Raw genomic sequence first — 14,517 nt, 5'->3', positions numbered from 1 at the left:
GAAAAGGAAAATACAAGTCATAACTAGTTTGCATCATTCACTGACGAAAAAGGGATTTTTAATTTTCCTGAGCAAATAAATAATAAATTATCAATTCCGGGTTGAATTAATAAATACAAAGGGAAAAGGATTCGGACTGAATAGACAAGACCAACGGGCAAAGTTTCTTAATTAGGCCGCGCAATCTGGCTATTATTCAGTCACTGCAATCTCTTCGGCGGAAGGAAACGCCTCGCCGGTAAGCGTATGAGTGCCAAATCCCTGCGATTTTTGCCAAAACGTCCTTGACGGAACGATTAGACGGCTGAATCTGAACTTACAGCCAGTCTAGCCATCTGCGAATTGTTCACTGCCGCTCCTTGCTTTACAGCGATGACAGGGATGCGGCCAGCTGATGAGCCTCTGACGACTGAACATTCATTCAATGCTTCTTTTGCGAGTTATGCTTTTTTCTGAAGAAGATAAGACAGTACAAGGTTTGGTTGCATTTAGTGAACCTAAAGAGAAAGTATTTGCAACGGTAAATGAAATGAAATAATCACAACAATAAGCCAATGAGAACTCAGTGTAAAAAAAGAAAACGACTCAGGGCTAGAACAGGAAGGACTGAGTCGCTGTTGGTTATGTTCCAATACCACATTAGTTTGCAAAATGGGAAGTGTTTTCTTTTCCAAATAAGACCATTATGAAGCAAAATCAATGCAAACCCAATTTAAATCAGCTTTTAACTGAGTGTCGAAAAACCTATACCAAAATAATCCCAGCGACCAATGGGAACAAAGCTTTACGATGTCATTAGCCAATTGGAACTCAAGTTAACAAGCAAACTACTTGAAGCGCGGGAAAACGCGAATGACCACGTCCCGATTGTTTTTTTAGTTTGGTATCTGATTGGTTAATAGGATGACGCGAATTTTCTGGACCAATCATAGAACAAAGTTAAGCAAACCAATGCAATCGCGGGTTACTTTCGACACTCAATTGAAAATTGCACTTTTTTCGACACAACTAAAAATTGTGACTGAGCTTGGATGAAGCAAACAATGTTACATTAAAAGTTTGCATCTCTGAATGCCTTTGTGTTGTTCTCAAAGAAGAACTGTCTATTCAGCTTACCTTAACGGAAGGCATTCTCGTCTTCCATAACATCAAACATCTTTGATAACTTTCTTGAAGCTTGCAAAACACAAAGCCACACCATGTCGTGATTTTCTCACATAACACCCTGCTCATCTCACGCAGTTTATTCATACAGCCAGTAACATTAATTTGCTTCCAACGAGAGACATTTTTGTTCGTCGATTCGTCCGCAATGTCTGTGTCTTCCTCCCTGTCAGAAGCTTTTGAGGCCGCCTCACTCTTATCGTGAACTCTAAATAAAGACAGCGTGCTAGAGACGGGGAAAGGAAGCATGTAAGCTTGTGAAACGTCCGTTTAAAATTAATCTAAGACGGTCATAAAGAGCATATCAATTCCTCCCTCTGGCCTCGTTTCTAAAAGAATGAAAAAGAGGCAACTTTCTCCGTTCCAATTTCATTTGTTCCTCACCAGAACTTTCTTCCAGTCCTCCTCCACCAAACTTTGAGCACCAGACACGTGACCACAATGAAGAGAAGAGCATTGATGAGGGTAGTGGGTGCAATTCGTCTATGAGCCTCCCTCAAGTTCCGTATCAGTGCATAAAGAAAGCCCCACGTGTTCTCTGGCTTAAAATTTGGCTGAAACAAAAATTTCATAAGTCATCGAATGCTTCGATGCGAGCTCAACTGTGTCTAAGTTTGAAATTTCAACATTTTTGAACGAAAATAAGCTGACTCCGCTATAGAACCTAACTGTCTCCTTTCGCTTTCATAGACACTATAACTGAGTTCAAATTAATTTTCCCTTCTATTTGGGAGACACTAAACTAGATAAAAAAAACTAATTTGATCACAGAGTTTCGACGCCTGGCATATATCGACCTTCTAGTTATCTTTTTAACCCTTTAAACCCTAAAAGTGACCAGCATCTATTTTCTCCCTACAATATCACTCCTGAATCACACATTAAGGTCATGAGAATAAAGGAAATGATCACTAGGGAAGGAATATTTTGATTGGCAAACAAATTCTCCTTGTCAGCACCTCAGGAAATGTATAAAGGACAGTGTGGAGAATATGCATTCTGATGTTAGGGTGTAAAGGGTTACGAGAACTACTTTTCTCGTCTCGTTACGAGCTTGAAATGAAACAAAGTTCCCTTGAGGAACTGAACCTCAGAGCACCGGTGCTCAATCACTTAGCTTAAGAGCCTGTGTGGGGAACTGGGTCACCACAAAGTTCATTTTTAAAACACGTCTCAGCAATGTCGTAAAGAGAATACGAAAAAGATAAATTTCTCGGCTTAGCAGTGAAATACAGAAATAAGTTTTTTCGTCTTGTTTCCTTCTCTCCGGCATGGTCTTGTGTATCAGAGTAATTAATAATGGTAATAGGACCGAGTGGAGTCCAATTCTGTCTGTAATCTTACGAGTGATAACCAAAGTCGGACGACCGCGAAGCGGGAGTCCGATTTGTTAATCGCGAATATGATTACAGACAGAACTGGACGACAAGAAGTCCTGTTAATCAATTAATCATAACCATTTCAATTTCTGAAAAAAAAAATACACCTAGAACAGATATCTACAGTGGAGACAATGTCTTAAGTTAATAATTCCTCCATTTTGGAAATTCCCCAGTTTTTCTTTTGATAGGTGGTTTTTGCTATCGTTATTGTGATCAATTTTGTGATTGGTGGATTTTGCTGAGTGGGTTTAGTAAATTGGCTGCGTCAACTGTCCGGTTACAGGTGCCCGATTACAGCCAACCGTCTGATTACACTGTCCGATTACAACTGTACAGAATGATTAGTGAAAAATGAAGCTGCGAATGCACCAATAACATTTCAGAAATCTGTTTTGGTTATGACTAAATTTTGTTTTTGATATGTTGACCTCCTGATATCTCCAACTATTTTTGCTGGAGCCTTAGGAATCGAAAGAACAGAACTGCACCAAATTTGTCACGAGCTTTATGGCTCTTTACCCGGTAAATTCTCTTTTTCTCCAGCATATTCTCCAAAGTCGACAAAGAGCTGTTATTGACGACGAATGGTAAATATTCTCTGTTGAATTCCCGCGTCCACCAAGCCTTCTCGCCGCTGTTGAGAGAAAAATTCAACAAAGTAAGGGATTTGGTGCAATTTCAAATGAAGTGTCTTAAGTAATCCGGGATTGTTTGTTTTTGTTTTCTTCGCTCTGTGATTGGTCTGAAAAACTCACGCCATTCTCTCAACCAATCAGATGCAAAACTAAAACCAATTTCGACTTGGTCGCCCGCGTTTTCCCGCGCTTTAGGCGATTTGGTCGGTTGTACTTTGAGTTCCTATTGGCTCTAAGAAGTATTTTTCTTTTGTCTGATTGGTCGTTGTGATTTTTTTGGTTTTGGTTTTACGACACTCAATCGGAAAGCGCTCTATCTAAGCAGTTTTGCGATCCTCACTGAGGAAGTTCCATAATTAGTTCCATAATTTTATGTCACTGGACTGTTACCTTGGATGGAACAAAACTTGCCACAGACTTGATGTGTTTCGTGTGTAGTGATACAGATACAGTTGCGCTCGGATGAACCTTGGAGGAGACTCCTTGAAAGGATTTTGACCCATCAGCTGTAAAACGTCTGTTTGTCCTTTCATCAGCTTATGAATCAAGCTCAGAAACCATGGATTATCAGAGTAGGATTCCAGAGCTGCGAACCACATTTGCCAGTCCAAGCGGGGCTGATGAGGTGCTGCAGTAATAAAATGATTTATGCAAAAGTCGCAGAGTTGAGTTAGTTCCACTTTTTCTTAAAACAACATATGTCACAACCCTGACTCATTTTCAAATTCTCGCCTTTACATACTATGATGTCACTGCGTGGCAGTTTTTCATTTTCCTTTTAACTTACTTTTCCCGCTTTTGCCCCATGCTCTCGAAGCTTCCCCACTGGGATAAAAAAAAGGGAAAGGAATCCTAAGCAGGAAAGATTTACACCATAAAGTTCGCTGTGATTGAAGATAAGTGCAGATGCCACGAAAGTTGTTCTCTACTTACATTGGCAAAGGGAATTTATCAGCTGCACCTATAAATGAAAACTGTTAAAAGGAGGACTTGCTTAGGTAAATGCGGCTTAAAACGTGACATCCCCTTTAAGTTTAAGTGTGACCAGGCGATCATTTTCTCCTGGCAAGAAATCTAGCGATGCCTCGAATCAGGTTACAGACGGGTGCCAGTATTGCGACAATACTTTTTATTTGTATACTCACCAACAAAGGGCGGTGGCTGATATAAATTGCCAGGTTTGTATAAGAAGTTGTATTCCTGAAGAAAGGAAAGGCAGCCTGCAATAAGCTATCAAAATTACACCTTGTGACAGCAGAGAGCTAACCGCTCGACATCATCTGTATAATGAAGATGGTCAACTCCTTCTCAAAGACCAACCTCTTAGACGACTCTTCTGTTTCTTAGACAGCTAACATTTCGAAAAATTCCTCTAAAGCGATCAAAGCTCTGATTATTAGTCATTGACTGGGACTGGCAAATTGCTTTAAGTCTCCCGTTAGGAGTGACTTCCTACAAGATTCCAAACTTGCACTATTTTAAGGGGACTGGATTTTACCTCCCATGGACCGTCCAGTGAGTTGCTGCCTATGATGATAAGCTCAGGCCGACCACCAACTCCAGTCATACTGTAGAACAATAAATAACATATCACTCTTCGACGCATGGCTATTAGGCAAGTCGCTGAATAATAACAATTGCAATAACGAAAAAAATAACATGTCGGTTATATAGCGCATTTTCATAAGTTCTAATGCTTTCCCGGTACAAAACCTTGTAGACTTCTTCAACCAGACTGCACGAAGCACTTTACAAAGAATTGAAGGAAATCTTTGTTTATGCTTTCAATTTTGTAGACAAGACCAGACTACAACACCCAAAACATCCTGTATCACTTATTTTTAAGATCCTCTCCAAATAATAACAGGGAAGAAGTAGGAGACGGGGCTCTCGATTTACCGTCCTTATCAGGGAAAACTGCAATGTCTTGCTATTCTTAGATGTCATTCTACGGGCAGCAAATTTTTCTCCGGTGCTCCGGTGCTCTGGTAGTTCAGTGCTATACCAACTGAGCCAACAACTCGAGGGTTTTTAAGAATTATGTAACACAACTCTCTTACCTTCTGAACAGGCCGTAAGCATTTGTCAGTTCCAGATAAGCCGTGTGTCGATACATATTAACAAACGTCTTGGGAAGGCTTCGCTGGACAACACGATCAAAGGCTGTGAAGGAGTACTGTGGATTAAATGCAAACGGAAAGCAATCATCAAGAGAACATAACTTTGTCTCATGGCAGCGTTCAAGACGATCGAGCTCGCTAAGAAGAACAACACCTAGAAAGGAGGCAAAGAGAGCTGCCGAAAAGATTCCAGTGGAGATCCATGGTTGACGCCTTATGCTCCCCAGCAGGAACGAAGATGGCCTAATCTAATGGCAATGAATGGTTTTGTGATTGAATATGTAATGCAAGTCCTTTCTTCCTCCCTCCTTTCCTACTTTCATGTCTAACTTGCTTAATATAACTGATGGTGAAGAGAGCTGAAATAATGATGATGAGATAAAGCAACAGAAGGGAGACGGCAGCAACAGCGAGGACGATGACGATAGCTGTGATTTACGGTTACAAGAAGATTGCGAAGATACAAACGACAAGCTCAAAAGACAGTTTTTGGAAACAGTCTTGGACAAGTAAGTCGACTAAAGCAAAAAATACACCCTCATTGCAGAATTGCATATGACATCGAGTTTTACTCACCAAGCTAACAGAAAACATCATTAAACACACAACGGACCAGATGAAACATTGGAACAGCTGCCACACCTTGCTACGCTTGCTGCACTGCTCCAACAGGCACCTAATGCACAATACATAATCTTCAGCACAAACACACAAACGTCCTCGACAGCTGAATGAAATAAATTACAACGTTGAATAACTGGAATATTTTCCCCGACAGCGCACGCTCAGCTCTCCCGTGAAATCCAAGAATGAAACTCGAGTAAAGTAATGATCCTCGAAGAATGGCGACTATTTAAAAAACTACCGAAAAGAAGCTTTAAAAAAAATTCAGATTTCGACAAGATTTGAACCCGTGCCCACCAGATACTAGCTGGGCGCTTTGCCAACTGAGCTACGAAGCCACACGTTTGGAGCGAGGCACATTTTAGAGAGCTCGAAGTTCTTCTTTCCCGTGAAGGAATCTGACAACGATTTTTGATCAAATAAATTTCATTAAATTTATATTAATGAAACTGTTTCACACCAAAAGTCTCTTAGCGTGCGATATTCCAAAATCTTTGACTTCAGAGGGTAACAGTGCCCGAATACTCACAAATTTGACCGACGACCGCTTTAAGGCTTACTGAAGCGAGTTCACCCGAGGTAATGATTCACGAGGCTTCCCTTTGGGAAAGATTCTTAGGAAAGAAAACAAACTATTTTCCTTCGGACCAGTCGTTAAGTTTTATTTTTGACCAGCAGATGAAACACAAGCCAAAGATGATCCTACAAGAACCATTTCTTTTTTTTCTTAATAGTTATTGCAAAGCCCATCAAACTAAGTTTACAGATAGACAGCACCAAGAGAAACAACACCCAGATTACCACCACCGTTCAAGTATAAATAAAGGGGATCTTCGCTTCGGTTACAAATCTATTTCGAGCTGCACATGTCACATCTCACCTAGTAAAAGCTCCCAGTATTTCGATTAAAAAAGACAAAAACCCCATCCACAATGCAAACTGTGTGGCGAGTTGAACTGTGTTTACAAGCTGTTCAGGTGTAAAAGCTGAAAAAAAATGAAATTTGTTGATTTAGTGGTCGCTTCATGGTTCAAATTAGCTCAAAGTTATCAAAATTTGACGCCAAAAAGTTGATCCTTTACCTGTTTCGCAGTGGATGGGTTCGTCTTTTGTGATCTTAATACTGAACCACTTGATAGTACAAACAATGATAATTATTAAAACAAGAAGAAACGTGATTAAGATAGAGGACAGCTTCATCCAACCAAAAATCTTGCTATGAAGAAATTCTATGGCCTGAATGAATTTGGAATTCTCATGACGTGAGTTCATCCAGTGCAAGACATACTCCACAAGTTGAGAGGTGGTTGAACTTTCTTCTGTTAAGAAAATTATGGCGAAAATAAACTTAAAGCAACTTGATTAACACTGAATAAATTGCACAAGCGAATGCGATTGCTTATGCAGAAGGGGACAAACGAACGGGGAGCAAAAACCACGGATCGCTTAGTACCTGGGCAACTGTGTACCTACCCCTCCCCTTACCCAACTTGACTGTTGTTGTGTTAGGGGAGGGATAGGTAAGCAGCTCCTGAAGTACTGACTTTGATCCAAAACTCCACAGGTGTGAAAGGGGTTACGGGTACCCCCCCTCCCCCATTCTCTCGCTTATTGCCTCACTGTCCGGCCTGTTGTAGTTGCAAATAGATAAAAGAGCCACAAAAGATGAAGAAGTTCAGGGAAATTCTAGCTAGTGATGCCATTCTCACCGTACCTGAGCTGGTGTTTCCCTTCGATGCGGTGTTCCTATCCTCTGAGCTTGGTGTATTTTCACTTTCAGCTGCTTCTAAATCTGTGGAATGAAAAACCCAAAAATATATATCCTTAGTAGGGTACAATTACTGAAAGAAACGAAAATCAAAGTCTTTGCAAGAGTTCATCAGCTACAGGCCCTGAACGTTTAAATTTTAGTAGGAGAGTAGAGCGCAACGCGCGGGTTTCTCACCTGGGGGGGGGGGGGATTTAAATAACGGCCCTCTAAGTTATACCTTCATCACTTCTCGAGCCCATTTTTCCTTCCACGTCTTCCTCTAAGCTCTCCTCTTGTTTAACCTCTGAGTATCCGGCACAAGGTTTTACTGTTGTTCCTGTAAGTAATTCAACAGAACAACGTCAGTTAAACCCTTTCACTCTCAAGATCTAATCGTTAATTCTCCCCTTTAGATGCTACACACTTCCTTGAAAATAAGTTACGAGAATTTGGTGTTCTACCTGATAATTTTGAGTATTCTCATTACCTGTTTTCTAGATAGTGTATGGATTTGATATGGAGAAGTTACGGGTTGATCACTTCTGGAAGTTAAAGGGTTAAGCAACTTTTTTCAGGAAAATTCTTAACTTATAAACAATTTCAAACGCCTGTAGCAACGATGTAGAAAGCGCAGGCAAATCTGAAAAGCACAAAATACTTTTTCCAACAATCTTCCAGCACGCAGAGTTACTTACGCTGACTTGCCGCATGACAACAACTTGAACGCATGCACCGTCTGCACAGGAAACACTGTATACGAGAGAGAATACACTTGTCATCCAGCAGCGAGATACACAAGACGATTGTCAGTAGGTTGAAGAAGTTGTAGTTACCGGTGAGAAGAATCAAAAGCTGGAGAAATACCTGAAATGAAGATATGATAAATGGGTTAGCCGCACCACACTGAAAAAAACAGACCACGAGCAGTCCCTCCTTTTCGGCGAATTCCACCACGCAAAAAACTCAGAAAAAACAACAGCCAGGAAAAAATTGATGTTGGCATTCGCGGGCCCATTTGTGAGTCTCACTCTCAAAGTTTTGCGCAGTGTGTCAACAATGTGTATTTTTTTTTTTCGCTGATTTTTTTAGACTCGGCGAGGGATTTCACTGAAAAGGAAAGACTGCTCGTAAGCTATGAAAAGAAAGGCCTCCTTTGGGGAAAGTCAATAAAGGCTCTCTAGTTCCAAGAGGAAAATGTAAAAGTCTTTGGTAAAAAGAACGATTGAGCGCAGAGAGTAATCCGTGATTCTTTGGTTTTGTTTCACTTCGCTCCGTGGTTGGTCGTCAAAATTCGAGACACCCTTGCAACCAGTGAGATATAAAACTAATAAAAGCCAATTGTGAATTGGTTACAAGTGTTTTCCCGCGCTTTAATGCAATTGGTTCCATGCAATATTTATCTTTGTTCTGATTGGCCACTGTGATAACTTTGGTTTTGATTAGACGATACTCAATCGACAAGCTTTCTAAAAATCTCACGATTGTTACATAAATCTTCCCTACCTCGCTGCAATAAACAAACACACGAAGAATTCTCACAGGAGCAAACGCCAGGAAAGGAATTCCGATCTCAATGACGTATCTACAAAAAGGAATATCTTTGAAAACAGTAAGACCGATAACAGGTAAATAAATAACAACAGGCGGGGGAAACTTGAAGTCCATTTCTCTCCTCATTTCACAAGCCCCTCAGCATTTTCCTGCAATTAACTCTTGTGACATATTTACCTGTGGTTATAGACCGCCCTTATGGCTGCACAAAAGCTAGCGTAAAAAAGGGGAATTTCTAGTCAGGCTACCGTCCGGACTCATTTTCGCATGTTTCCCGCGATTAGCGGTGGCTGCCATATCCCATCGTGCACTGATTGCGCGTTTTCTTCCGTTTGGCGCTAAATGCGTTCCATAAGTCACACCAGTTAGCAACAACTGAGCATTTTCCCGCACTTGCCGTGTTCTTGTTTCTGCTGTTTTTTGTCTTTCACTGTGGAATTTATTATTCTAAAATTACACCTATATTACATATTATTAATAGCTTTTTCGCAAATGTACTTACGTCATAACTACACTGAGTCTATGGAACCAAACAGGGAGTTTTTGAAAGTACCAAGCAACTGGTGTAGGAATGCACTGATAAAAAGAAAAACATGTCTCCTCAAACTTTCCTTTTACACACTTGGGCGTTAAAACACATAAAAAATAGCGCTTTTTGTGCCTTGAAAAAGTTTCGGATATGAAGTAAAAAAGGAGTTTCAATACTGTTTTGGGCATTCGTCCCTCTTGCTCTGCTGCGCGAGGAATGTGCTGTTGAGAATAGGAGCTTTATCTACAGCGCAAACTCCGGCTCTTACAGAAAAGCGATCATTTCATATGGTACCTAAATGCACGTTAGTAGGTGCATATTGAAAGGTATGCGAGTTGATAAAGGCATGGTTTTTGAGCCGGTTTGCTCTTAATAGGGTGTGGTTTTGTGGCCCCCCCCCCCCCTCCACTCGGTCTCTAGCCGGAGGTATTTCATGTATTGTTTAACAGATGAACAGGACGGACAGTATCACTACTAATATCACTACTAATCGGCGTTACCACCAGCGCCTTTGTTTGGAGGCTTGGCACATTAACTCCGCCCACGCTCCTTTAAATCGTGACGATGGCGGTCTGCTTCCTGACGCCTATTTACACCTCGTCAGAAAAAAGGCCGCTAATTAGTGATCATATAAAAGGACCTCTTGTTGCAGCGTTTAGATCACCCCTGATGAAGGCACTAGACAGGAGTGTCGAAACGTTGGGTCTATGAATTGTAACTTCTTCGGTTACATTCATTAAATCTGCAAACCAGTGTAGCTTCAAACTATGTCTAGGACGGACAGTAGTTCCCTCTGATTCTCTCCTTACCTGTGACTCATAATGCCAGTTGAGGGCGCTGAGATCCCACCACGTTTTGTCCATGTATGTCAGTTTAACAACTCCTGAAGCAAACATTAGACGAAACAACAACCACTTAACCAGCCACAGGGTTACATTGTCATGATGCCTTGAGATGTACCTTCAAAGAGTAGCGCAAAAAATTTTGTTGGTAATTACGTTAAAACAGTCAAGTTAATGAGGTGAGAGTTGCCTGTAACAGACTTACAGGATGAAAAACTGATTCACTGATTTCAGAACTGACTCAACTGACAGTTCAACTAAATAGCTATGCCACTCAATTCACTGACTCACTCTGTTACTGACTATCTCACTGACTTGCCGTCTTACTTAATCAACCATTGATGGATTACTGAATGATTGGCTAACTGATGGACCAACTGACTCTCTAACTTTTTGACTGATTAACTGTCCAAATAACTGACTGAGTGACCGTCTGAGTGACTGATTAAAATGACTGATTAAGAGTACCTGACCAACTTGCTCATTGGCTGCTCAATTGTCTAAATGACTGACTGACTAATTGATTATTGAATGATTGATTGAGTGTCAAAATGACTGACTGACTGATTGTCTGGCTAAATGACTGACTGACTATGTAGGTAGCTGACTGACTGACTGGCTGACTAGCTGACTGACTAACTTACTAATTAACTAACTGAATGACTGACTGGATGGCTGACTGACTGACAAACAGACTGATCAACTGGCTAATCAAGTGACTGAGTGAATGACTGATTGACTTACTGGCTGACTGACTGATTTACTGATTGACTAATTAACTGATTAACTGATTGACTGATTGACTGATTAACTGATTGACTGATTAACTGATTGAATGACTGACTGACTGACTGACTGACTGAATAACCCACCAACTGATTTACTCACAAAATGACTGTACCTGAGACATCTGCACTTAAATAATGTTAGTTTTCCAATTCTCCAGGGTGCAAAAACAATGTTCCAGGGAGCAACCAGAAAGGCAAGAAATCCTGATTCCCACAGGAGTGCATCCCTAGAAGCAGCAATATTAAATACCAAATTAGTTCACCTACATGACTCAACAACTAAGGCATTGGGGACTGTCTAAATGACTATGAACATTCGATAAGACATCCAGTGTAATATCCTGTTAGTAACACTCTTTGGACCTGGACAGTATAAAAAGTATCAAGTTTTCACAGTCACACAGTGGTCATTACTTACCACTGATACTGAATGAATATTTGACCAACCTGTCAAGAAAGACCATCAGTTAATCTTTATAAATACTTAATAATAGATAGATTCCATGTTGCCTTGCTTCTGTTCAGTAACAGATCATAGATGACATCAGAACATGGTAAACTATCTATCTGAAGCCTATTGCTTCTTCTCACAGGGGCAACTCTGCTAAGTGGGTCTTTTGAGCCACTTGCTGGTCCCAGGCATGCGTAAAGGAGGAGGGTTAGCCATGAGGTCACCAACCCCACTATGGAAAAAACACTACTGCCACAGAAATGTCAAAATGTGGTAAGATATACTTAAATTAAATTGATGCAGCCGAGAGTGTCACTGATGTTCTTAATACCACATTTCGAAGTCTTCTATGATCTATTAATGTACACACCCAAGACAACATAAAATCTATTTGTTTTATCAGATAAAAAATCAAAATGTTGTTTATGGTGACATCATTTACTTGTCTGACCTCCAATAGATCAAAACATTATCGGCTTGGGCTCTCTTGCACATATACTCTCTTTTGCTGTTTCATGAAGACTCTTATTCCTCAATATTTTGTGAAATATGCTAGAAATTTCCTCTAGTTGTGCAATGCAAGAAGAGATGTAAACAAAATATGCAAATCGAGATCCCAAATAAAACCCCATAGATTATGTCAACACTAGCTGCAAGAGGCCTTTTGGATCATGACACCCCTCGCTCTACAGCATAGGTTCCTGGCCCCTAATACATTCTTTTTGCTATAGATCCCATTCTTTCTAAGATGTTGTTATTTTCTTTGAAACTTAGCTGCTCTCTTTAATGAAAGAGCAAAGAAACAAAATTCTGAAAATTTTGACTAGATCTTGTTGACAATAACCTTTAGTTGATGAAAATCTACACTGATCTATCAGTGGTGAACATTAGCTTTTCTTTCCCAAAGACAAGTCTTGTAGATCTAAGTAATAACAACTTACTGACTTATTTTAATAACCAAAAAACACATCAAGAAACAATTTAAAACACCAGTACCAAAAAGGCAAAAATATGGGAGGAAAAGCAGAGTGAAAATAAAACTCACTGGTAACATGGAGTAGTAGAGGAACCACAGCATCAAGTAAGTAAGGCAGTTTCTGCATCTTTGTGACACAAGGAGGACGAGCAAAAGTAAAATGCCCACAACACACAAGAACTCCATGCCAGTGGGTGTATCCAGTCCCAAATATGGTGTCACCCATAAAAGAGTGGGTGTGTTCCAGAACAATCCACTGACTGATGTGTCCAGTGCTATCAAAAGAAATGATCAGTGCTATCAAAAGAAATGATCAGTACTCCTGGTGAGAGAACTATTTTGGAAATGAAATCACTAAAAAGTTGACATGGGAATAATATTTTTCTGGGAGACTCTGCTGAGAATGTCAAGTTACCTTGACAACTGTTACAAGACTTCATGCAGTTCTGAACCATCCACCCTGTGTTTCTGATACACTCTCCTGATGATGCCCACAACAGACAAGCAGCACTTTTATCTATGCATGATGAAACTGATAAAACAAGATAACAAATTTAATGAGAAAATTAAGAATTGTTGTCACATAGCAGCCACTATGATAACAACAACTTCTCTGGGACTGCAGCATGAAGAATTGAATCTTTAACTCTTGAGAGTGATTGGCATCTGGTATCTCCCAACAGTGTCATCCATAAATCAATCAGTGATAAGGTAAGGAGAATTTGGAAAATTATACTAGTTAAGAAGCTCTTTCTCGATAAAAGAATTCTTCCTGTCAATCCCTTAGGAAATGTATAAGGAAGGGTTTGGATAATATGGATATATGGATACTGATGTTAGGGTGTAAAGGGTGAAAAAAAACCAAACAAACAAAAAACAAATTACTTACAGTCATGCAAAATGTAACTTGCAGGGAGTAGACCATTGTGTCCATAGAGACCTGATTAGAAAGTATTCAGAAATACAGGTTTTAAAACGTTAATTAGACCCATCAAGATTTGGCACTATGTGAGGTATATAAAGTCCTGCAACAGGTAATTTGGTTGATGGAGAAGATAATTAAGGTAGCAAAATTTAATTGCCATGGGGGAAGGGTGGAGAAGGAGTTTTCTTTCTATAGAGATCCCCACCCAGGCAGAGATATTTTTATTTTAGGTAAAAGAATAATACTCGTGAGAACTTCCTTTAATTCACGTGTACATGTACGTATAATTTACAAACGATAAACCTTGCAATTCCTCTGAGACCTGAAATGACTAAAACAAAACATACAAACTGAATACAAAGAGATCTGTTATTGGTAGGTTGTGGAAGGTAGTACAAAAATAAGATCAGATAGAGCAACTAACCTGGTATTTGGACATAAAGAGAGGTGAAAGCAAATAAATAGATGGCTGCCATACACCAGAGAAAACCCTGTCTTACAACCTGTTGATTTTGCTTGGAATATTTGAAGTCTGAAGCCATTCATTTCTTTCTCGATTAGCCCACGCAATGTGTCCTCGATTCAGGTTTTTTTTCTGATTTGATGTTATTTCACTTGTATTCTTAGAAACAAAACACGAAATGAGAGGACAAATTTCACTTTAAATCCGGCGCCAATGATCACTTGATCTTGAGAGAAGAAGCAAAACAATAATCTGTTGACAATGCAAAGTGGCTATCAGCTGTTTTTCGTGTATAGTTTACATGACCTGCTTTGCGA

The 14,517-nt window shown here is 40.0% G+C and overlaps 1 protein-coding gene across 2 annotated transcripts; it reads right to left on the bottom strand.

The window, feature by feature from the left end:
* Positions 1–36: 36 nt before the first annotated feature.
* LOC113670329 (lipase maturation factor 2) lies at positions 37–14,514 on the bottom strand. 2 transcript variants are annotated; one of them, XM_089183754.1, is made up of 23 exons: positions 14,162–14,514; positions 13,702–13,752; positions 13,228–13,344; positions 12,882–13,087; positions 11,804–11,832; positions 11,499–11,612; positions 10,565–10,715; positions 9,729–9,802; positions 9,179–9,257; positions 8,371–8,539; positions 7,914–8,012; positions 7,640–7,717; positions 7,008–7,244; positions 6,806–6,911; positions 5,878–5,977; positions 5,242–5,357; positions 4,680–4,749; positions 4,327–4,381; positions 3,572–3,809; positions 3,066–3,180; positions 1,549–1,718; positions 1,117–1,390; positions 37–452 (listed from the first exon to the last, which is right to left on the bottom strand). In XM_089183754.1, the coding sequence occupies exons 1-23, from the start codon at positions 14,277–14,279 to the stop codon at positions 441–443; spliced, it is 2,778 nt and encodes a 925-aa protein (XP_089039880.1). In that variant the 5' UTR covers positions 14,280–14,514; the 3' UTR covers positions 37–440. The 2 variants fall into 2 exon arrangements, with proteins under 2 accessions (XP_089039880.1, XP_089039881.1); XM_089183755.1 differs by lacking the exons at positions 37–452; positions 1,117–1,390; positions 1,549–1,718; positions 3,066–3,180; positions 3,572–3,809 and adding an exon at positions 3,825–4,006.
* Positions 14,515–14,517: the final 3 nt, after the last annotated feature.

This window comes from Pocillopora damicornis, chromosome 10, assembly GCF_964200805.1.
Source record: "Pocillopora damicornis chromosome 10, jaPocDami1.2, whole genome shotgun sequence".
Taxonomy (NCBI): Eukaryota; Metazoa; Cnidaria; class Anthozoa; order Scleractinia; family Pocilloporidae; genus Pocillopora; species Pocillopora damicornis.
Note: the sequence above shows the minus strand (reverse complement) of the source record. Positions and strands in the feature narration are given on the sequence as shown.